Raw genomic sequence first — 24,235 nt, forward strand, 5'->3', positions numbered from 1 at the left:
GTGATTGGTGGGCGAGGTGAACCCGGATGTGTCTCGTGGAATGGTTGTCATTTGCGTACGGCAGACATCCGGAAGCGGAAGTGCTGGCCTGTCTGTGTGTACAGGGGATGTGCGGTACTGTGGGGTGACAGAGCTGAGCTGCAGGTACAGTGTGGGCTGCGTGTGGACGAGGGGGGCACGTGATGTGTCTGCTGCTGTGTCCTCATCTTGTAGCTGTGGTATTCCGTTCTTTCAGGTCTACTCTAGTCACTGCCAAAGCTGCAATCACTGTTTTGCCTGGTTCAGTGTCTGTATAGACTGAGTATGCTGTGCTGTGGTGCATTGTGGGAGCTGTGGAGTGTGGAGGACAGCACAGGGTAGCACTCTGCCCCCCACAATGCAGTGTCCCCTGCAGCACCCAGTGTGATGGCGGTAGGTGACATTGTCTGTGTGTCCCCCCCAGGTGCAGCAGAGCAAGGACTGAGACACCCCGGCAGACATGGACAGAGCGCGGAGCGGTATCAGCGGGGTCCTGTCCTCCCTCTCCCTCCTCTGCGTCATCCTGGACCTGCATCTGGACGGTAAGTCCTCACCTGCCCCCTTATACCCGAACCTGAGGCCCCATGAAAACTCCTCCTGAAATAACCCTCCGTATCCTGCTTCATGGTGACTTCTCCCTGTGACAGGGCAGGCAGAGTTGTCATGGGGGCTCCTGTGTTCCTTGCTGAGGTTGCAGCGCCCCTGGTGGTGACTTCTCCCTGTGACAGGGCAGGAGGAGTTGTCATGGGGGCTCCTGTGTTCCTTGCTGAGGATGCAGTGCCCCTGGTGGTGACTTCTCCCTGTGACAGGGCAGGCAGAGTTGTCATGGGGGCTCCTGTATTCCTTGCTGAGGATGCAGTGCCCCTGGTGGTGACTTCTCCCTGTGACAGGGCAGGAGCAGTTGTCATGGGGGCTCCTGTGTTCCTTGCTGAGGTTGCAGCGCCCCTGGTGGTGACTTCTCCCTGTGACAGGGCAGGCAGAGTTGTCATGGGGGCTCCTGTGTTCCTTGCTGAGGATGCAGCACCCCTGGTGGTGACTTCTCCCTGTGACAGGGCAGGAGCAGTTGTCATGGGGGCTCCTGTGTTCCTTGCTGTGGCTGCAGCGCCCCTGGTGGTGACTTCTCCCTGTGACAGGGCAGGCAGAGTTGTCATGGGGGCTCCTGTGTTCCTTGCTGAGGATGCAGCGCCCCTGGTGGTGACTTCTCCCTGTGACAGGGCAGGAGCAGTTGTCATGGGGGCTCCTGTGTTCCTTGCTGAGGATGCAGCGCCCCTGGTGGTGACTTCTCCCTGTGACAGGGCAGGAGCAGTTGTCATGGGGGCTCCTGTATTCCTTGCTGAGGATGCAGCGCCCCTGGTGGTGACTTCTCCCTGTGACAGGGCAGGCAGAGTTGTCATGGGGGCTCCTGTGTTCCTTGCTGAGGATGCAGCGCCCCTGGTGGTGACTTCTCCCTGTGACAGGGCAGGCAGAGTTGTCATGGGGGCTCCTGTGTTCCTTGCTGAGGATGCAGCGCCCCTGGTGGTGACTTCTCCCTGTGACAGGGCAGGCAGAGTTGTCATGGGGGCTCCTGTGTTCCTTGCTGAGGATGCAGCGCCCCTGGTGGTGACTTCTCCCTGTGACAGGGCAGGAGGAGTTGTCATGGGGACTCCTGTATTCCTTGCTGTGGCTGCAGCGCCCCTGGTGGTGACTTCTCCCTGTGACAGGGCAGGAGGAGTTGTCATGGGGACTCCTGTATTCCTTGCTGTGGCTGCAGGGCCCCTGGTGGTCACTTCTCCCTGTGACAGGGCAGGCAGAGTTGTCATGGGGGCTCCTGTATTCCTTGCTGAGGTTGCAGCGCCCCTGGTGGTGACTTCTCCCTGTGACAGGGCAGGAGCAGTTGTCATGGGGGCTCCTGTGTTCCTTGCTGAGGATGCAGTGCCCCTGGTGGTGACTTTTCCCTGTGACAGGGCAAGAGGAGTTGTCATGGGGGCTCCTGTGTTCCTTGCTGAGGATGCAGTGCCCCTGGTGGTGACTTCTCCCTGTGACAGGGCAGGCAGAGTTGTCATGGGGGCTCCTGTGTTCCTTGCTGAGGATGCAGTGCCCCTGGTGGTGACTTTTCCCTGTGACAGGGCAGGAGGAGTTGTCATGGGGGCTCCTGTGTTCCTTGCTGTGGCTGCAGCGCCCCTGGTGGTCACTTCTCCCTGTTAACATCTGTGTGTGCTCCCTGCAGGGTCGCTGGCTGCCGGTCAGGCCGAGGTGGAGAGTCACCTGGAGATGGGCCGCAAGCTTCTGGCTGCTGGACAACTGGCCGAGGCGCTGTCCCACTATCACTCAGCAGTGGGTGAGTAGACGGTGGTCGCAGGGCGCCACACCCTCCACGGAATTTAAAGGTACAGTCCGGTATAATAAGCCGTTGTGGTTGTACCTGTGATTGCACACTAGAGGGCAGCATTGCACAGCTCACTGACTGACGGCATAGCAGAGCCCATCCTGTCAGCTGCACGGACTGCACACGTAACCATTGAATTTAATGTGTTAGTCCAGACATCAGCGATTTTCCACTCACCGTGGCTCAGTGGAAAAACCACGGGACAAGCACTACTATGGTGTAAGACGTGGACCAAACGCCCATTGAAGTCTGTGGGTCCATGAAAACCAGTGACACAGCGATGGCTTCCGTGTTCGGTCAGTGGTTTTTGCTGGATCATTGGCTGGGGAGGTTCTGGAAGAGAGATGACACGCGAACCAAACACGGATCCGTCACGGATGAACCGCTGACCGTCACGGATGTCACCTGAGGCTGGGTCTGTTCAGTTATCTTGGCCATGACACCAGTGATCGCTGTGCCCCCGGGCCGCCATTGTATCATGCTTCATACTCCAGTCACATCCAGAGCTGAGCTCACACTTCTGGCAGTTTCGTACTCCAGTCACATTCAGTACTGTGTTCACCTTTCTTTGTGATCGCTTTTATCCTGTACTCCAGTCACATCCAGAGCTGCACTTACAAGTCTGCCCTGACTGCAGATCTGACATGCTGTACCATGGGTTATGGTGCTTGGCCCTTGAGCCTACATTTGCCCATTGCAGCTCTGGATGTGACTGGAGCATGTGACTGTAGGCTCAGTATATGGACATGTCACCTGTAATAGATTATGACAGGGGGTCAGAGAAGAGCCCCGGGGGCCCCCGCCCTCAGTGCCCCCCACATGACTGCATCTTTCTGTTCCAGATGGGGACCCCAAAAATTACCTGACCTATTACAAGCGAGCGACCGTCTACCTGGCCATGGGGAAATTCAAGTCAGCGCTGCCGGACCTCAGCCGGGCCATCGAGCTGAAGCCGGACTTCCTGGCCGTGAGTGCCCGCTACTACTGCCCCCTCTGCCCGGTCCTCCCACGAGCCAGGCGGGCGGGGACATTTCTGACCATGTGTATTGGGCTGCAGTTCTGCCCCCGGCCTGTGGGAGTGCTGCAGAGGCAATGGCCGGTGATCGGCTGATGTTCTTCTTGTCCTTCAGGCCAGACTCCAGCGAGGGAACATCCTTCTGAAGCAGGGGGACACACAGCAGGCCAAAGAGGACTTCCAGACAGTGGTGAGTGCGCCCCCGTCCTAATGTCGCATCGTCTTATTCTCCAGTCACTGCCAGAGCTGCAGACACAATATGTTACATTATCTTCTCCAGTCACTCCCAGAGCTGCAGACAAAATTCTAATGTGAGATTCATATTCTCCAGTCACTCCCAGAGCTGCAGTCACAATATGTTACATTATCTTCTCCAGTCACTCCCACAGCTGCAGTCACAGTTCTCCTGGATAAACCGCATCTTATACTCCTTTCACATCTAGAGCTGCAGTCATTTTCTTGTGTAGGAGATAACTGTAAGCACAGCCTCTCACAATGCCTCATATATGAGCTTGCTTTGGATCCATACCACTTGATCTTCTGAGTAAATGCAGCTTTGGATGTGGCTGGAGTATAAGACGTGATGTAGCTGAGGATCAGGGCCAGATAAGTGTCACCAGAGCTGTTCCTAATGTCTTCCGTCTTCCTGCTGGCAGCTGGTGAGCAGCCCGTCCAATGAAGAGGCCAGGAGCCAGCTGGAGCGGGCCCAGGAGGTGGAGGTCCACAGAGAGCAGGCCTGGGGGGCCTATAACCGGGAGGACTATGTGGAGGCGGTCAGCTGGCTGGAGAAGGTGGTGGAGGTAACGTATCTCTGCCGTACCGATGACTATGACTCGGGCTCCGCCATTCCTGCTACTGGTAACACTCCGGTATCTTCCAGTTCTCCCCGTGGGATCCCAGTATCTGGAAGCTGCGCTCCGAGTGTCACCTCTTCAACGGAGATCTGACCAAGGCCATCCAGGACCTGAAGCCCACCACCAAACTGCGCAGCGACAACCGGGCCGCCTACCTCAAACTCAGCCAGCTCTACTACATCATGGGCGACCATGAGGAGAGCCTGAGGTGAGCGATGATGTCACAGGTCCTCGTGTGTATAATGAGGTCACTGACCGTTATGGGTGATGTCACAGGTCCTCGTGTGTAGTGAAGTCACTGACCGTTATGGATGATGTCACAGGTCCTCGTGTGTAGTGAAGGGATTCCCCTTTGTATGTGATGACGTCACAAGCAGCAGTGTGAGGTCATGTCTACCGTCTGCCACATTTTTCTCTAGGATGATGTCACGCACTTCTGTATATGATGTCACCTGTGCGTGGCTGTGACGATGTCACCTGTGTGTGGCTGTGACGATGTGATTACTGGCTTATTATGCACCGGCAGAAGGACGGGCGACGTCTTCTCTTCTGTATGAAGGGTCCCCGTGTATGGATGGAGCTGCTTCTTATAGATAAGAGACTAGCAGGGGCGGACTGACCACTCATGGGGCCCCTGTGTCCCACCCACCCTCAAGTCACACCCACACACAGCCCCACCCACATATTGCTCCGCCCACATCACCAACACTTGGTACAGCATTTCTCTTTACCTTCTCCAACCACCCAGCACCCACATAAAACAAGTAATACATATATCTATATATCTTACAGTGACTTACTGTAAGTACTTACAGTTCTCAAGACTCCAGCAGCTCAGGATCAGTGATCTGGACTGGAAGTGGGCACTCACAGTAGCTATGCCAGATATGTGCCCCCCTCACAGTAGCTATGCCAGATATGTGCCCCCCTCACAGTAGCTATGCCAGATATGTGCCCCCCTCACAGTAGCTATGCCAGATATGTGCCCCCTCACAGTAGTTGTTGCCCCCAGTCTGCAGCTTTATAAAAGCCCCATAGCCCCCCTTGCCTCTGTGCCTAAAGCTGTGGAGAAAAATGGCTGGGTTGTTATGGAAACCTGGAGTAAAACTGTGTGTATGTGGAGACTAAGGGCCTGCGAGCTTCTATTGGCTGATAAGGGTCATGTGACCAGGCTTCTATTGGCTAATGCATTTTTTGGGAATATCTCAGGAACGGTACGTCCTAGAGAGCTGAGACCCGGTCTAAAACCTTCCTGTACACCTGATGTACAGTGCCTTGCAAAAGTATTCACCCCCCACCCTTGACTTTTTCCGTATTTTGGTGCCTCACAACCTGGAAATAACATGGATTGTTTGAGGATTTCCATCATGTAATTTACAGAACGTGACGACAACTGTGAAGATGTTTTTTTTATTTTTATTTTTTATTGTCAAGCAAACAACAAATAGGACAAAATAACAGAAAAGGTCCATGTGCAGAACTATTCACCCCCTGAGTCAATACTTTGTAGAGCCGCCTGTTGTGCCAATCACAGCTCCGAGTCGCTTTGGATAAGTCTCTATGAGCAGTCGCCACATCTTACCTCTGGGATGTTTGCCCGTTCCTCCTTGCAGAACTGCTCCGGCTCCCTCAGGTCAGATGTTTGCTCTTGTGAACAGCAATCTCTAAGTCTGACCACAGATGTTCTATTGGATGGAGATCTGGGCTGTGACTCGGCCATTCCAACACATTTACATGTTTCCCCTTAAAGGGGACCTGTCACCGGGATTTTGTGTATAGAGCTGAGGACATTAGTTGCTAGCACATCCGCACATCATACTCAGTCCCCATAGCTCTGTGTGCTTTTATTGTGTAAAAAAAACCCGATTTGATACATATGCAAATTAACCTGAGATGAGTCCTGTACGTGAGATGAGTCAGGGACAGGACTCATCTCTGGTTAATTTGCATATGTATCAAATCGTTTTTTTTACACAATAAAAGCACACAGAGCTATGGGGACTGGGTATTGCGGATGTGCTAGCGGCCATCTAGCAACTAATGTCCTCAGCTCTATACACAATCCAGATGACAGGTTCCCTTTAAACCAGTCAAGTGTTGCTGTAGCCGTGTGTTTGGGGTCATTGTCCTGCTGGAAGGTGATCCTCCGTCCGGGCCTCAGGTCACGCACAGAGTGGGGCCGGTTCTGCTGAAGAATATCCCTGTATTTAGCACCATCCATCTTTCCCTCCACTCTGACCAGTTTCCCATCCCCCAGCATGATGCTGCCACCACCATGTGTCACTGTGGGGATGGTGGTCTTTGGGTGATGTGTTGGGTTTGCGCCAGACATAGCGCTTTATTTGATGGCCGAAAATTTCTATTTTAGTCTCCTCAGACCAGAGCACCGTCCTCCATACATTTTGGGAGTCCCACATGCGTTTTCGCAAACTCACAACGCGCCTTTTCATTTTTAGCTGAAAGTAATGTCTTTCTTCTGACCACTCTGCCATAAAGTCCAACTCTATGGAGCGTACGGCTTATTGCCGTCCTATGTACAGATACTCCAGTCTCTGCTGTGGAACTCTGCGGCTCCTCCGGGGTTACCTTAGGTCTCTGTGCTGCCTCTCTGATTAATGCCCTCCTTGCCCGGTCCGTGAGTTTTGGTACGGGGGCCGTCTCTTGGCAGTTTTGCTGTTGTGCCATCTTCTTTCCATTTCCTGGGGATCATCAAAGATTTGGATATTTATTATAACCTAACCCTGACTTGTACTTATCCACAACATTGTCCCTTACTTGTTTGGAGAGTTCCTTGGTCTTCATGGCAGTGTTTGGTTAGTGACGCCTCTTGCTTAGGTGTCGCAGCCTCTGGGGCCTTTCAATAAAGGTGTGCTAATACTTCCAGTCACAGGTAATAGGTTAATGTATCTTATATTGTTACATTACCCCCCGAGGAATGTGCCGGACGGTGTCTCGCTCCTCACCATGTGGGGTCTCCGTGCTGCGGCTGATTGCCTTGCTTGGCTCTATCCTCCCGGTGTCTCACATGGCATCCCACGTGCTTGGGGGTTGTTCCTTGATCGGCCCAGGTCTGCTGTAGATCGGATGCATGTGAAGGACCTCGGCGTACACGTGTAACAAGGGGGGGGGGGGTCCGGTATTAATCGGCTGTGTAGCCTATGTATGTAATCCGTTATCAGATAGTAATGGGGCAGACATTGTGATTTTATTTAAACTATTTTCATCAAATAAAACGCTACATTGATTAAAATAATAGAGACTACTTTTCCATGCTACACCAGAGGATAGACTATCTGCCATTCAAATAATTCATATTACTTCAGATGTATATTCGGCAGTGGGTGCCGAGGACAGTGCACCTTACTCCAGAGCCGAGGAAGGCTGAGCCACTGTATTAATATACTAGCACACTGTGATGTCACCTGCCTCTGTGTGATGTCACACGTCTCTATATATCACCTACCCCTTTATGTGATGTCACCTGCCTCTGTGTGATGTCACATGTCTCTATATATCGCCTACCCCTTTATGTGATGTCACCTGCCTCTGTGTGATGTCACATGTCTCTATATATCGCCTACCCCTTTATGTGATGATGTCACCTGCCTCTGTGTGATGTCACATGTCTCTATATATCGCCTACCCCTTTATGTGATGATGTCACCTGCCTCTGTGTGATGTCACATGTCTCTATATCGCCTACCCCTTTATGTGATGATGTCACCTGCCTCTGTGTGATGTCACATGTCTCTATATATCGCCTACCCCTTTATGTGATGATGTCACCTGCCTCTGTGTGATGTCACATGTCTCTATATATCGCCTACCCCTTTATGTGATGATGTCACCTGCCTCTGTGTGATGTCACATGTCTCTATATATCGCCTACCCCTTTATGTGATGATGTCACCTGCCTCTGTGTTTGTTTACCTGTACTATAATGGATGGGTGACCCCAGCACATGGTGATGCTGTGCTGTGGTCATAGACACGGATGTTGGGAGTTGTCCCCTTCTGCTCACAGTGTGCTCTGTCGTCTGCAGTCAGATCCGGGAATGTCTGAAGCTGGATCAGGACGACAAAGATTGTCACATCCATTATAAACAAGTGAAGAAGCTGTCCAGACAACTGGAGTCCGCCGAGGAACTGATCCGAGAGCAGAGGTAAGTGCCCAGTAAGACTGGGGCTCTGAGCTCTGTGTACTGGTTACATGGGGGGCACTGAGCTCTGTGTACTGGTTACATGGGGGGCACTGAGCTCTGTGTACTGGTTACATGGGGGGCACTGAGCTCTGTGTGCTGGTTACATGGGGGGCACTGAGCTCTGTGTACTGGTTACATGGGGGGCACTGAGCTCTGTGTACTGGTTACATGGGGGGCTCTGAGCTCTGTGTACTGGTTACATGGGGGGCACTGAGCTCTGTGTACTGGTTACATAGGGGGCACTGAGCTCTGTATACTGGTTACATGGGGGGGCTCTGTATACTGGTTACATGGGGGGGCTCTGTATACTGGTTACATGGGGGGGCTCTGTATACTGGTTACATGGGGGGGGCTCTGTATACTGGTTACATGGGGGGGGCTCTGTATACTGGTTACATGGGGGGGGCTCTGTATACTGGTTACATGGGGGGGGCTCTGTATACTGGTTACAGGGGGGGCTCTGTATACTGGTTACATGGGGGGGGGCTCTGTATACTGGTTACATGGGGGGGGCTCTGTATACTGGTTACATGGGGGGGGCTCTGTATACTGGTTACATGGGGGGGGCTCTGTATACTGGTTACATGGGGGGGGCTCTGTATACTGGTTACATGGGGGGGGCTCTGTATACTGGTTACATGGGGGGGGCTCTGTATACTGGTTACATGGGGGGGGCTCTGTATACTGGTTACATGGGGGGGCTCTGTATACTGGTTACAGGGGGGGGCTCTGTATACTGGTTACAGGGGGGGGCTCTGTATACTGGTTACAGGGGGGGGCTCTGTATACTGGTTACAGGGGGGGCACTGAGCTCTGTATACTGGTTACATGGGGGCGTTCCCTGGTTGCTGCCCTCCCCCCGCTATATAGCCACATATTATATACCCTGGTGGATTTCTTCTGCAGATACGAAGCCGCCGTTGAGAAGTTTGAAGCCGCCATGAAGACTGAGCCCGATGTGGAAATCTACAGTAAAAGAGCTAAAGAGCGGATCTGTCACTGTCTGTCCAAGGTGCGTCCACTGCTCTCCCACCCTACAGACGCCGGAATGTCTCGTCCACGTCCTTCTGAACGTGGGCGATTTAACCCTCTCCTGTTCTTGTCCTCCAGAGTCAGCACACAGAGGCGGCCATAAAGGTGTGTACAGAAGCTCTGCAGAGAGACCCCCACAGTACTCGGGTCCTGAAAGACAGGGCGGAGGTCTACATCCTGAATGAGCAGTATGACAAAGGTCCGTCCATAGACCGGGGGTCTGCACGTGCTCCCCCCTCACTTCCATCCGCTGCTCTCTGTTCCTCTCTGCTTCTCTTACCCTCTTCCTTCCTTCGCTTCTTTCTTCAAAGTCTTCTCCTCTATGTCGTCGTTTCTCATTCCTTCCCAGACTGTCTCTTCCTGTTGGTCACCTGCTGTCACTTCTTCCATTTTCTTAGCGGTTGAAGATTTTCGGCAAGCGAAGGAACTGGATGGAGACAACGAGGAGATAAATCAGGGTCTGGAGAGAGCACAGAAGCTGCTGAAGCAATCCCAGAAAAGAGATTATTACAAAATCCTGGGAGTGAAGAGGTAACTAAGACTAAGGTTTACTGGTGACATTACCAGTCACTCACAGGGCGACATGATGACAGTATGGCTGCTCCCTTATAGAAATGCCAACAAGCAAGAAGTGATCAAAGCCTACAGGAAGCTGGCGCAGCAGTGGCATCCAGACAACTTCCAGTCAGAGGAGGAGAAGAGAGAAGCAGAGAAGAAGTTCATTGACATCGCAGCAGCCAAAGAAGTGTTAACAGACCCAGGTAATTATATGAAAAATCTATAATACTGCCCCCTATGTACCAGAATATAACTACTATAATACTGCCCTCTATGTACCAGAATATAACTACTATAATACTGCTCCTATGTACAGGAATATAACTACTATAATACTGCTCCTATGTACAAGAATATAACTACTATAATACTGCTCCTATGTACAAGAATATAACTACTATAATACTGCTCCTATGTACAAGAATATAACTACTATAATACTGCTCCTATGTACAAGAATATAACTACTATAATACTGCTCCTATGTACAGAAATATAACTACTATAATACTGCTCCTATGTACCAGAATATAACTACTATAATACTGCTCCTATGTACAAGAATATAACTACTATAATACTGCTCCTATGTACAAGAATATAACTACTATAATACTGCTTCTATATACAGGAATATAACTACTATAATACTGCTCCTATGTACAAGAATATAACTACTATAATACTGCTTCTATATACAGGAATATAACTACTATAATACTGCCTCCTATATACAAGAATATAACTACTATAATACTGCTTCTATATACAGGAATATAACTACTATAATACTGCCCTCTATGTACCAGAATATAACTACTATAATACTGTCCTATGTACAAGAATATAACTACTATAATACTGCCTCCTATGTACAAGAATATAACTACTATAATACTGTCCTATGTACAAGAATATAACTACTATAATACTGTCCTCTATGTACCAGAATATAACTACTATAATACTGCCCTCTATGTACCAGAATATAACTACTATAATACTGCCCTCTATGTACCAGAATATAACTACTATAATACTGCCCTCTATGTACCAGAATATAACTACTATAATACTGCCCTCTATGTACCAGAATATAACTACTATAATACTGCTCCTATGTACAAGAATATAACTACTATAATACTGCTCCTATGTATAAGAATATAACTACTATAATACTGCTCCTATGTACAAGAATATACTACTATATACTGCTCCTATGTACAAGAATATACTACTATAATACTGCCTCCTATGTACCAGAATATAACTACTATAATACTGCCTCCTATGTACAAGAATACAACTACTATAATACTGCTCCTATGTACAAGAATATAACTACTATAATACTGCACTGATGTACAAGAATATAACTACTATAATACTGCCTCCTATGTACAAGAATATAACTACTATAATACTGCTCCTATGTACAAGAATATAACTACTATAATACTGCACTGATGTACAAGAATATAACTACTATAATACTGCCTCCTATGTACAAGAATATAACTACTATAATACTGCCTCCTATGTACAAGAATATAACTACTATAATACTGCCTCCTATGTACAAGAATATAACTACTATAATACTGCCTCCTATGTACAAGGAATATAACTACTATAATACTGCCTCCTATGTACAAGAATATAACTACTATAATACTGCCTCCTATGTACAAGATATAACTACTATAATACTGCCTCCTATGTACAAGAATATAACTACTATAATACTGCCTCCTATGTACAAGAATATAACTACTATAATACTGCTCCTATGTACAAGAATATAACTACTATAATACTGCCTCCTATGTACAGGAATATAACTACTATAATACTGCCTCCTATGTACAAGAATATAACTACTATAATACTGCTCCTATGTACAAGAATATAACTACTATAATACTGCTACTATGTACAAGAATATAACTACTATAATACTGCCTCCTATGTACAAGAATATAACTACTATGGGGGCGGAGCTTGACCGGCGTCCTGACCGGCCGCATGTGAGAAGAGCTCTCCTCTCCATAGCCTCACAAAGTGGTTTATTTCGCATTCTGACTGCTGAATTATGGGGAAAATCGGCAGATATATACCCGGAGACCGTCCTGAACACCTCAAGCAAGACCGGGGACCCTCCGAAATGGAGAAATTCTTTAATAAGCGGTCTGTAGCTCCGGTAGCAGAGCGACCTAAGATGGCGCCGCCGGATCCTGAGGACGGCATGGAGGAAGCTGAGAGAGCGGACAGCCCGCTTACTGAGGGCTCTCAGGGATCGCAAGCTGAAGCAGCTGAACCCATCTCAAAGCGCTTCCTGCAACAAGCGCTCATGTCTGTGATACAGCCGGTGATGCAGGAGCTCACTGAGATAAAGGAGGACATTAAACACATCGGCCATAGAGTTGAGAGGCTGGAAGCTACACAAGGGGCCATCCTGGAACACGCCCGCGTGTTAGGGGACAACAGCTCCGCTTACCTGTCTTCCCTGGATCATGCTTATGCCCTGATCGAAGATCAGGAAAACAGAAGCAGGCGCAAAAATGTACGCTTCAGAGGCCTGCCAGAAGCGGTTCCACACGAGGACCTTCCTGCAGCAGCGTCCGCCATTTTCGCATCCCTGATGGGCCCTGATGGTGCGGCTGCAGTCACAATAGAGCGCATCCACCGCTCCCTGCGACCCAAACCCAGGGAGGGAGAACCCCCTCGTGATGTAGTCTGCGGCCTCTTGCGGTATGTAGATACCGCTGCTATTTTTAAAGCAGCCGGAGAGAGGGGAGAGGTAAAATACGACGGCAACAAGATTCTGCTGTTCCAGGATCTCGCGCCTTCAACCCTGAATAAGAGAAGAATCCTGAGACCTGTCACCGAGATCCTTCGCCACAGCAAGATTCCCTTCAAGTGGCTCTTTCCTTTCGGGCTCACTTTCTCTAGGGACGGCAAGAGGTGCACTATTCGGACCCCCAGTGATCTGCCGGCGGCATGGGAGCTGCTTAACACCACGCCTCAAGACATACCATCATGGCTGCCCTCGGCGGACACTGGAGTCCCGCTCCCAGAACTCCCTGAAAGCTCCAGATGGTCGAAGGTGCCATCCAGAAAAGGCCCAAGAGCAAAACAAAGAATTACCTGAACAGTCTCAGCAGGTCGTATGTGGGTCTATGTTAATGCAGGCTCCTCAGAGAATGCTTATTATGTTGTAGGAGCGCATTTAAAATGAGTCCGGTTAGTGCCGTACGGGCACATGTTGAACGGTTGCATCCGCTCATTGTTGGTATGGGTGATTCCCATAGTAGTTATGTTTGCAGTGCATTTCTTCATGTTAGCACTAAGAGGGTGCATATAATATTCTGTGACTCCCGGTTATGTATAGCCAGATTCATTCCGGCAGTCAAGATAGTGGCTTTGTCCACACAAATGTGATAACTTTTTGGCACACTTTGTGGGGTGGGAACCCTGATTTGTGACCAGGAGTAGTACCGCCTGACACTGAACATGTCAGCCTGCTCCCACCATGTCACCGGTGGTTCCTATGCTCCTACATGGAGTTCCATCATCTCCTTTGACCATGCTGGGCTTGAAGAAGTTCCCATGTTGTTGTTTTTAGCAACCTTCTGGCTCAAAGGTACAAAGGAACTTGCTCAAGGCAAGGCGTTATTCTGTTTGTTTCCCCTGTTTTCCTGTCCATGTACACACACTCCATCATACGCAAGTACTTGCATATATCCCTACCATGATGTCTGCAGTTAACTGCACTTCATTCAATGTGCGGGGGTTCAATACCCCTCAGAAGCGTTCGCAGGTAATCAGATTGTTAAAAAAGAGACGCACTGATATCTGTTTTTTCCAAGAATTGCACCTTAAGCTAGGACATGTCCCCAAACTCTCCCAGTCCTACTTTAGTCAGTGGTTCATCAGTTCTCACGCCAAAGCTTCCAGGGGCGCGGGGATTGCCATCTCCAAAGGGGTCCCCTTCTCCCTTACTTCATCTTTGACCGACTCAGAGGGACGCTTTATGTTCATAAAGGGTAAGATAGGGACTACACTGGTAACATTGGCGAGTCTGTATAGCCCTAATCGGGGTCAAGGGGTATGGTTGAGGTCCACACTATCTAAATTAACTGCTTTTGCAGAGGGTATCTGTTTGGTGGGGGGGGGATCTTAACGTGGCCTTAAACCCACTAATGGATGCTTCTGATCACTCCTCTCAATTTGACTTAAGCAGCTATTGGTAGGATTAACAAGCACTTGGCAGGGGCCCATTTACTGGACACCTGGCGACTGACCCACCCTACAGACTTAGACTACGCATTCTTTTCAGCTTCACACAAGGTTTACTCCAGGATAGATTATATCTTCATTACTGATGTTCACGCTGGAATGGTGAGTGGATCCACCATTGATCCTATGACGGTGTCGGACCACGCTCCTGTCACGACCTCCGTGGTGTTCTCTGAACTGCCTCAGCCTTCTCGGCAATGGAGACTGAATGAAACCCTGCTTGATGATGAGGAGGTAGTGAGAGACATAGAAGCAAAAATACAGCAATTCTTTAAAGAGAACTCCACGGATGACGTCTCTGTCACCACTGTCTGGGAGACGCACAAGGCGGTCATAAGAGGGGAGCTGATTGCCTTAGGCAGTAGGAAAAAGAAAGAAAGACAACAAACATTTCACACACTGTTAGAGAAGATAACAGCTTTGGAATCCCTGCACAAGAAATCCAAAACTATTGAGGCCCAACAAGAGCTGGCACTAACTAGGAAAATATTAAAAGATCACCTTAACTATCATCAGGCCAAGTCTTACCAGTATGCTCAGTTCCGTTTCTATGCTCACGGGGACAAGGGGACAAAGCTTATGGCGGCGCTCCTTAAGCAGAGGAAAGATGCTTCATATATACAGTCATGTGAAAAAATTAGGACACCCTTTGAAAGCATGTGGTTTTTTGTAACATTTTTAATAAAAGGTTATTTCATCTCCGTTTCAACAATACAGAGAGATTAAAGTAATCCAACTAAACAAAGAAAACTGAAGAAAAGTCTTTTCAAGATCTTCTGAAAATGTCATTCTACAAAAATGCCTATTCTAACTGAGGAAAAAGATAGGACACCCTCACATGTATTCCCTCTTAAATTGGCTCAGATCTCACACAGGTATATCACACCAGGTGCACATAATTAGTAGATCGTTACTCTGCATGTTGAATGAGGCTTGCCCTATTTAAACCTCAGACATTTAGTTTGGTGTGCTCCTGACTGTTGAAGTGAGAGTGAGCACCATGGTGAGAGCAAAAGAGCTGTCAGAGGACTTCAGAAAAAAGATTGTAGCAGCCTATGAGTCTGGGAAGGGATTTAAAAAGATCTCAAAAGATTTTGAAATCAGCCATTCCACTGTCCGGAAGATAGTCTACAAGTGGAGGGCTTTCAAAACAACTGCCAACATGCCCAGAACTGGTCGCCCCAGCAAGTTCACCCCAAGAGCAGACCGCAAGATGCTAAAAGAGGTCTCCAAAAACCCTAAAGTGTCATCTCGAGAACTACAGCAGGCTCTGGCTACTGTTGATGTAGAAGTACATGCCTCTACAATCAGAAAGAGACTGTACAAGTTTAACTTGCATGGGAGGTGTGCAAGGAGGAAACCTTTGCTTTCCAAGAGAAACATCGAGGCCAGAGTGACATTTGCCAGAGATAAAGTTGACAAAGACCAGGACTTCTGGAATAATTTTCTTTGGACAGATGAGTCCAAAATTGAATTATTTGGACACAACAGCAGAGGACATGTTTGGCGTAAACCAAACACAGCATTCCAAGAAAAGAACCTCATACCAACTGTGAAGCATGGAGGTGGAAGTGTCATGGTTTGGGGCTGCTTTGCTGCAGCAGGACCTGGTCAGCTCACCATCATAGAATCCACGATGAATTCTACTGTGTATCAGAAGGTGCTTGAAGAACATGTGAGACCATCAGTTAGAAAATTAAAGCTGAAGCGGAACTGGACCATGCAACATGACAATGACCCAAAACATACTAGTAAATCAACCAAAGATTGGCTGAAAAAGAAGAAATGGAGAGTCCTGGAATGGCCAAGTCAAAGTCCAGATTTGAATCCCATTGAGATGCTGTGGGGTGACTTGAAAAGGGCTGTACGTGCAAGAAACCCCTCAAACATCTCACAGCTGAAAAAGTTCTGCATTGAGGAGTGGGGTAAAATTTCCTCAGACCGATGTCGAAGACTGGTAGATGGCTACAAGAACCGTCTCACTGCAGTTATTTCAGCCAAAGGAGGTAACACTCGCTATTAGGGGCAAGGGTGTCCTATCTTTTTCCTCAGTTAGAATAGGCATTTTTGTAGAATGACATTTACAGAAGATCTTGAAAAGACTTTTCTTCAGTTTTCTTTGTTTAGTCGGATTACTTTAATCTCTCTGTATTGTTGAAACGGAGATGAAATAACCTTTTATTAAAAATGTTACAAAAAACCACATGCTTTCAAAGGGTGTCCTAATTTTTTCACATGACTGTAGCTGGAATTAAGGATAAGGATGGCAAGCTACTGCATAAAACCTCAGATATTGCTAAAGAATTCCACAAGTTCTATAGTAAGCTCTATGGTCTCAAATGCCCAGAAGGTGACTCAGAGGCTGATATTGAGGAGACGGCGGACAAATTTTTGAGGGATCTCAATTTACCCACATTAGAGACTAATGATAGGGAACAACTCACTGCCCCAGTCTCATTAGAGGAAGTAGAAAACATTTTGAGTTCTATGCCAATGGGGAAATGCCCGGGACCTGATGGGTATTCCGTGGGGGATTATAAAAAAATTTCATCAGTTTTGTCCCCACGCTTAGCCACTTGGTGCAACTCCCTCTTAAATGGCTCTACCCTCCATAAGCAATCCCTAGAGGCGACAGTCACAATTTTACCAAAGGCCGGTAAAGACCCTAACCAGTGCGGCAGCTACAGGCCGATCTCACTTCTCAATGTAGATGTCAAAATATGGGCAAAGTTACTAGCTTCCCGCCTTGCTCCCCTTCTGACTAAGCTGATTCATCCGGACCAGGCCGGGTTTGTGCCTGGAAGAGAGGGAAACCAGAACTCGTGCAGGGTTTTATCAGCAATGCAGTTAGCTAAAGCGGAAAAGGCCTCACTAGTCCTTCTGGGTGTGGATGCGGAAAAGGCCTTTGACAGGGTGAGCTGGGGTTATATGAGGAAAACTTTGCATAAATTTGGCATTCCGGAGCAATTCCAAAACGCGGTTATGTCCCTCTACCATGAACCTAGTGCCCGTATAAGGGTGAATGGTACACTATCTCAACCATTTCCAATTACAAACGGGACCCGTCAAGGTTGTCCTCTGTCACCTACATTATATGTCATGGTAATGGAGACATTATTGCAAGCTATAAGGGAACACCCTGGTATAAAGGGCCTTAAGGTCAGAGGTAGCTCTGCTGAATATACAAATGCCGCTTATGCGGATGATCTCCTGGTTATGCTCTCAAACCCTGTCGAGGCATTTCCGCATCTTCTATCCCTTTTTGAACTGTACGGGAGGATCTCTAACTTTAAAGTTAACTATACGAAGTCTGAGGCAATGAACGTTTCTGCATCAAGCAAAGTGGTTTCCTCTCTGAAGGGCACAACCCCTTTTATCTGGCAGGATTCTCATCTTTCCTATCTAGGAATTAAGTTACCGGCGGATCTAGACCAAACTTTTAGCTTAAATTATCAGCCCCTCTTGAGTGAGCTACAGAAACAGCTCCACTCACTTAAAATCCCATACGTTTCGTGGATGGGTAGAAAGAACCTTTTGAAGGCCTTCATTATGCCCAGGCTCCTCTATGTAATGCAGATGTTGCCCGTTTTTCTCCCCATGTCTTTTTTCTGTCAGGTCAGGAGACTATTTAGAACGTTCCTATGGGGGGGGAAGTCGGCCAGATTGGCCCATAGCAGGCTGATACAACGTAAGAGCACCGGGGGGTTTGGGTTACCGGACGCACATTTATATTATCAGGCGATTCATTTGAAAAGATGGATTCAGTTGCATGCTACTAAACTCCAAACTTGGGGTTGTGACTTGGAGATGGCCCAACTATCTTCTGTTCAAAGGGCGGGCCTCTGGGGTCTCACTTCTTCTAATCTCAGATCACAAGTTCTGCTTAGAGGCACTGCTTCAGTAATTCAACAGTTATCCGGCAAACTTAACCTCTTAAACAACCCCTCTCCCTCTATGCCAGCTGATCTTCTTCCCTTTGCTATAAGGCCAAATTCTAAACAGATAGCTACGACATGGCAAAGACTGCGCAAGTTCACAACTGAGGAGTTCTTAGGGGCGACCTTGGGTGACATATCGGCTCATCATCCATTACACAACCTTATTAAATCATGCAACTTCCTGGAACTAATCGAGCTCAACTCAGTCTCCAAACCTCTACTTGAAGGTAACAGACATAGGCCTACCCAGTCATGGTTTGAGAAAATCCTAACATGTGAGTCCTTTCCGCGCAAGCTGATCTCTTTGTGTTATCTGGCTTTGGTTAACCCCCGCTCCCCTGGAATGCCGCAATACCTGAGGCACTGGGCTACTGAACTGGGAATTGAACTGAATGAAACTGATATAATGAGAATACATGCACACTCCCATGGCTTTTCAGGGTGCACCAGAGTGCAAGAGCACACATATAAAGTCCTTACTCAGTGGTATCTAACTCCGAAACAAATGTTTATTAGGGGCATGAGACAGGACGACAAGTGTTGGCGATGTTTGGAAGATATAGGGACTCTATCCCACATCTTCTGGTACTGCCCTAAAATACGGCCATATTGGGAGGGGGTCTTATCCTCTATCCAGAAGATAACAAAAGTCACCATTGAAGTGCCTCCTACCCTTGTGCTCCTGTGGCTCCCAACTCCCTCTTTCTCTCCCTCTAAAAGATGTTTGACCACTCAATTACTTCAGGCCGCGAGACTGCTTATTCCGCAGCACTGGCTGAGCACAGAACCCCCCTCTGTGGAGGCATGGCTGAACAAAGTAGACCATATCTGCCGTATGGAAGAGCTTGCGAGTTGGGAGGACAGGAACCACAATAAATATGTCAAGCTGTGGACACCATGGCTCTTATTTAGAGACGAGGTATCTGAACCGCCTAGAGGCGATAACTTAGAAGCCCACTAGGTGGTGCAATACTCATGCATTATTGTCAGGTAGTCTAGAACATGTCAGAGCCAATGTTACATAGTACCTGCTTAAAGGATTTAACTTCAATTTGCATTTTATCTGACTGATGTGCTACATATGTACAAGTGTCATGGAAGGATTGTTGTTCTCAGTTCTCCCTTTTTCTCATTCCCTCCCCCCCCCCTACCCTTTCCTTTCCCTCCCTCCCTGATTTTTCCTCCCTCCTGTCCCTCTACTTTTTGTGATATTATGTTCGCTGGATATGCTACAAGACTGGTGTACATTTTAAGGGCATATAAGTAACTACCATATTGTACTAGCACAATGTGATGTGGTTATATTGTCTATATCTGTAATGTATGTTCTAAACGATGTACGCTATTGATTATCAATTTATCCCTGTTACTGCATGATGATGTAGTATGTCTTTTCTGCCATTTTCTCAATAAAAATAAAATTTTCAAAGAATATAACTACTATAATACTGCCCTCTATGTACCAGAATATAACTACTATAATACTGCTCCTATGTACAAGAATATAACTACTATAATACTGCTCCTATGTACAAGAATATAACTACTATAATACTGCCTCCTATGTACAAGAATATAACTACTATAATACTACCTCCTATGTACAATAATATAACTACTATAATACTGCCCTCTATCTACCAGAATATAACTACTATAATGCTGCCTCCTATGTACAAGAATATAACTACTATAATACTGCTCCTATGTACAAGAATATAACTACTATAATACTGCTCCTATGTACAAGAATATAACTACTATAATACTGCCTCCTATGTACAAGAATATAACTACTATAATACTACCTCCTATGTACAATAATATAACTACTATAATACTGCCTCCTATGTACAAGAATATAACTACTATAATACTGCTCCTATGTACAAGAATATAACTACTATAATACTGCTCCTATGTACAAGAATATAACTACTATAATACTGCCCTCTATGTACCAGAATATAACTACTATAATACTGCCTCCTATGTACAAGAATATAACTACTATAATACTGCCTCCTATGTACAGGAATATAACTATAATAATACTGCCTCCTATGTACAAGAATATAACTGCTATAATACTGCCTCCTATGTACAAGAATATAACTACTATAATACTGCTCCTATGTACAAGAATATAACTACTATAATACTGCTCCTATGTACAAGAATATAACTACTATAATACTGCTCCTATGTACAAGAATATAACTACTATAATACTGCTCCTATGTACAAGAATATAACTACTATAATACTGCTCCTATGTACAAGAATATAACTACTATAATACTGCCTCCTATGTACAAGAATATAACTACTATAATACTGCTCCTATGTACAAGAATATAACTACTATAATACTGCTCCTATGTACAAGAATATAACTACTATAATACTGCTCCTATGTACAAGAATATAACTACTATAATACTGCTCCTATGTACAAGAATATAACTACTATAATACTGCTCCTATGTACAAGAATATAACTACTATAATACTGCTCCTATGTACAAGAATATAACTACTATAATACTGCTCCTATGTACAAGAATATAACTACTATAATACTGCCTCCTATGTACAAGAATATAACTACTATAATACTGCCTCCTATGTACAGAATATAACTACTATAATACTGCCTCCTATGTACAAGAATATAACTACTATAATACTGCCTCCTATGTACAAGAATATAACTACTATAATACTGCTCCTATGTATAAGAATATAACTACTATAATACTGCCTCCTATGTACAAGAATATAACTACTATAATACTGCCTCCTATGTACAAGAAAATAACTACTATAATACTGCCTCCTATGTACAAGAATATAACTACTATAATACTGCCTCCTATGTACTAGAATATAACTACTATAATACTGCTCCTCTGTACAAGAATATAACTACTATAATACTGCCTCACTAATATAACTACTATAATACTGCTCCTATGTACAAGAATATAACTACTATAATACTGCTCCTATGTACAAGATATCACTACTATAATACTGCTCCTATGTACAAGAATATAACTACTATAATACTGCTCCTATGTACAAGAATATAACTACTATAATACTGCTCCTATGTACAAGAATATAACTACTATAATACTGCTCCTATGTACAAGAATATAAACTACTATAATACTGCCTCCTATGTACAAGAATATAACTACTATAATGCTGCTTCCTATGTACAAGAATATAACTGCTATAATACTGCCTCCTATGTACAAGAATATAACTACTATAATACTGCCTCCTATGTACAAGAATATAACTACTATAATACTGTCCCCTATGTACAAGAATATAACTACTATAATACTGCTCCTATGTACAAGAATATAACTACTATAATACTGCTCCTATGTACAAGAATATAACTACTATAATACTGCCTCCGATGTACAAGAATATAACTACTATAATACTGCCTCCTATGTACAAGAATATAACTACTATAATACTGCTCCTATGTACAAGAATATAACTACTATAATACTGCTCCTATGTATAAGAATATAACTACTATAATACTGTTCCTATGTACAAGAATCTAACTACTATAATACTGCCTCCTATGTACAAGAATATAACTACTATAATACTGCTCCTATGTACAAGAATATAACTACTATAATACTGCTCCTATGTACAAGAATATAACTACTATAATACTGCTCCTATGTACAAGAATATAACTACTATAATACTACCTCCTATGTACAAGAATATAACTACTATAATACTGCCTCCTATGTACAGGAATATAACTACTATAATACTGCTCCTATGTACAAGAATATAACTACTATAATACTGCTCCTATGTACAAGAATATAACTACTATAATACTGCTCCTATGTACAAGAATATAACTACTATAATACTGCTCCTATGTACAAGAATATAACTACTATAATACTGCCTCCTATGTACAAGAATATAACTACTATAATACTGCTCCTATGTACAAGAATATAACTACTATAATACTGCCTCCTATGTACAAGAATATAACTACTATAATACTGCCTCCTATGTACAAGAATATAACTACTATAATACTGCCTCCTATGTACAAGAATATAACTACTATAATACTGCTCCTATGTACAAGAATATAACTACTATAATACTGCTCCTATGTACAAGAATATAACTACTATAATACTGCTACTATGTACAAGAATATAACTACTATAATACTGCCTCCTATGTACAAGAATATAACTACTATAATACTGCCTCCTATGTACAAGAATATAACTACTATAATACTGCTCCTATGTACAGGAATATAACTACTATAATACTGCTACTATGTACAAGAATATAACTACTATAATACTGCTCTATGTACAAGAATATAACTACTATAATACTGCCTCCTATGTACAAGAATATAACTACTATAATACTGCCTCCTATGTACAAGAATATAACTACTATAATACTGCCTCCTATGTACAAGAATATAACTACTATAATACTGCTCCTATAGATGAGAGAATTACTTGTATTTAACCCTTCCTGCTTTTTTCAGAAATGCGGCAGAAGGTAGATGCCGGAGAAGATCCGCTGGATCCTGAGAATCAGCAGGGCTCCGGACACCACCAGCAATGGCCTTTCGAATTTAACCCCTTCAGCTCAGGAAACTTTCACTTCAAATTTAACTTTAACTGAGCCCTTCGGGGTCCTGGCGGTGGCTGCTGGGAGACTGAAGCACACTCCACCTGCGGCCGTCCTGTAAGGACCTCATTCCTCATCTGGACAGTTCGCGGCCGCAGGGCTGGCGTTACGTTTTTTTGCCTCCATCTTTGACCTCGGTGCTGTTTACGTCTTCGGATCAAGTCGGTTGTTCCTCTTGGACATTGAGCAGAGCGGCGGCCGTTCATGGACTCAGGATGGACTGTCGGTGTGAACGGGAGCCGCTCGTGTCCTCTGGATGGTGGAGGTGTAGAGGAAACATCTGCTGGGGTGGGGGGAAAGGGGGGGGGGGAGATGTATAATAAAATACCTATGATTTTAGTTTTAACGTCTTACCGCTTATTCTCACAGTGTATAACGGTCTGCCATTTCATCACAGCAGCACAGAGTATTTCAGAAGTATTTCAGAAGTATTTTTATTATTTATTTATTTTAGTTCTGGGTGTAAAATGCATGTTTTCATTCACTTACAGCAAGCAGAGATCCAGATGAAGTGACAAAAAATGCATCCTTGTACTAAGTTTTGTTATAAAAATAAGAAACCCGGGCGAGTGCTTTGAAACTGTATGTTCACAGGCTCCCCCTGCTGGCCATGGCTAGTAATGTGCAGGTGGCAGTTTTATGGTGGCCTGTGTAGGACATGTATAGAGCGGCACCTGCTGACTGGTTCCCTGCAGCCCAAGTGACCGTGTGCCAGGATGTGCTGGACATTCTGTGACCCGTTTGGCTTTGTGATGTCATCACCGTCTGGATATTGTCCCTCCCCCATCAGAAACCTCAGCACCATGTAGGATGGCGCTAGAGTCACACACCCAGCCTATTACATGGAGGAGAGATGAGAGCACCCTGACGTGGCGTCTGTACCCCTCATGTACAGTGGTCATCGAGCCTCACCAAAAAATATCTCCTGCTGAGCAGCACTGATGGCGGTGTATAGCGCTCAGCACCGGGGTAGGTAAACCTGGTGAGTTACAGCCGGTGTGCCGCTACCTGCTGCAGGAGCAAGTATTATACAACACTTCAGATTAGGGTGGAGTGGTCAGTGACCATCCAGACAAGGGGTCGGCAACCTTCAGCACTCCAGCTGTTGTGAAACTACAATTCCCAGCATAAGGGTTCTGAGAAGAGCAGAGCAAGTATGCATGCTGGGTGTTGTAGTTTCACAACGGTTGGAGTGCCGGAGGTTGCCTATCCCTGATCTAGAACATT

At 45.8% G+C, this 24,235-nt stretch overlaps 1 protein-coding gene across 1 annotated transcript; it reads left to right on the plus strand.

Moving 5' to 3' along the window:
* LOC122929237 (dnaJ homolog subfamily C member 3-like) lies at positions 1-23,354 on the plus strand. The gene is made up of 13 exons (XM_044282747.1): positions 1-144; positions 443-560; positions 2,225-2,335; positions 3,226-3,350; positions 3,514-3,588; positions 4,055-4,198; positions 4,279-4,460; positions 8,295-8,414; positions 9,360-9,465; positions 9,564-9,684; positions 9,884-10,016; positions 10,098-10,246; positions 22,863-23,354. The coding sequence occupies exons 2-13, from the start codon at positions 479-481 to the stop codon at positions 23,000-23,002; spliced, it is 1,488 nt and encodes a 495-aa protein (XP_044138682.1). The 5' UTR covers positions 1-144; positions 443-478; the 3' UTR covers positions 23,003-23,354.
* The last annotated feature ends 881 nt before the right edge of the window (positions 23,355-24,235 follow it).

This window comes from Bufo gargarizans, chromosome 2 (assembly GCF_014858855.1).
Source record: "Bufo gargarizans isolate SCDJY-AF-19 chromosome 2, ASM1485885v1, whole genome shotgun sequence".
Classification (NCBI taxonomy): domain Eukaryota; kingdom Metazoa; phylum Chordata; class Amphibia; order Anura; family Bufonidae; genus Bufo; species Bufo gargarizans.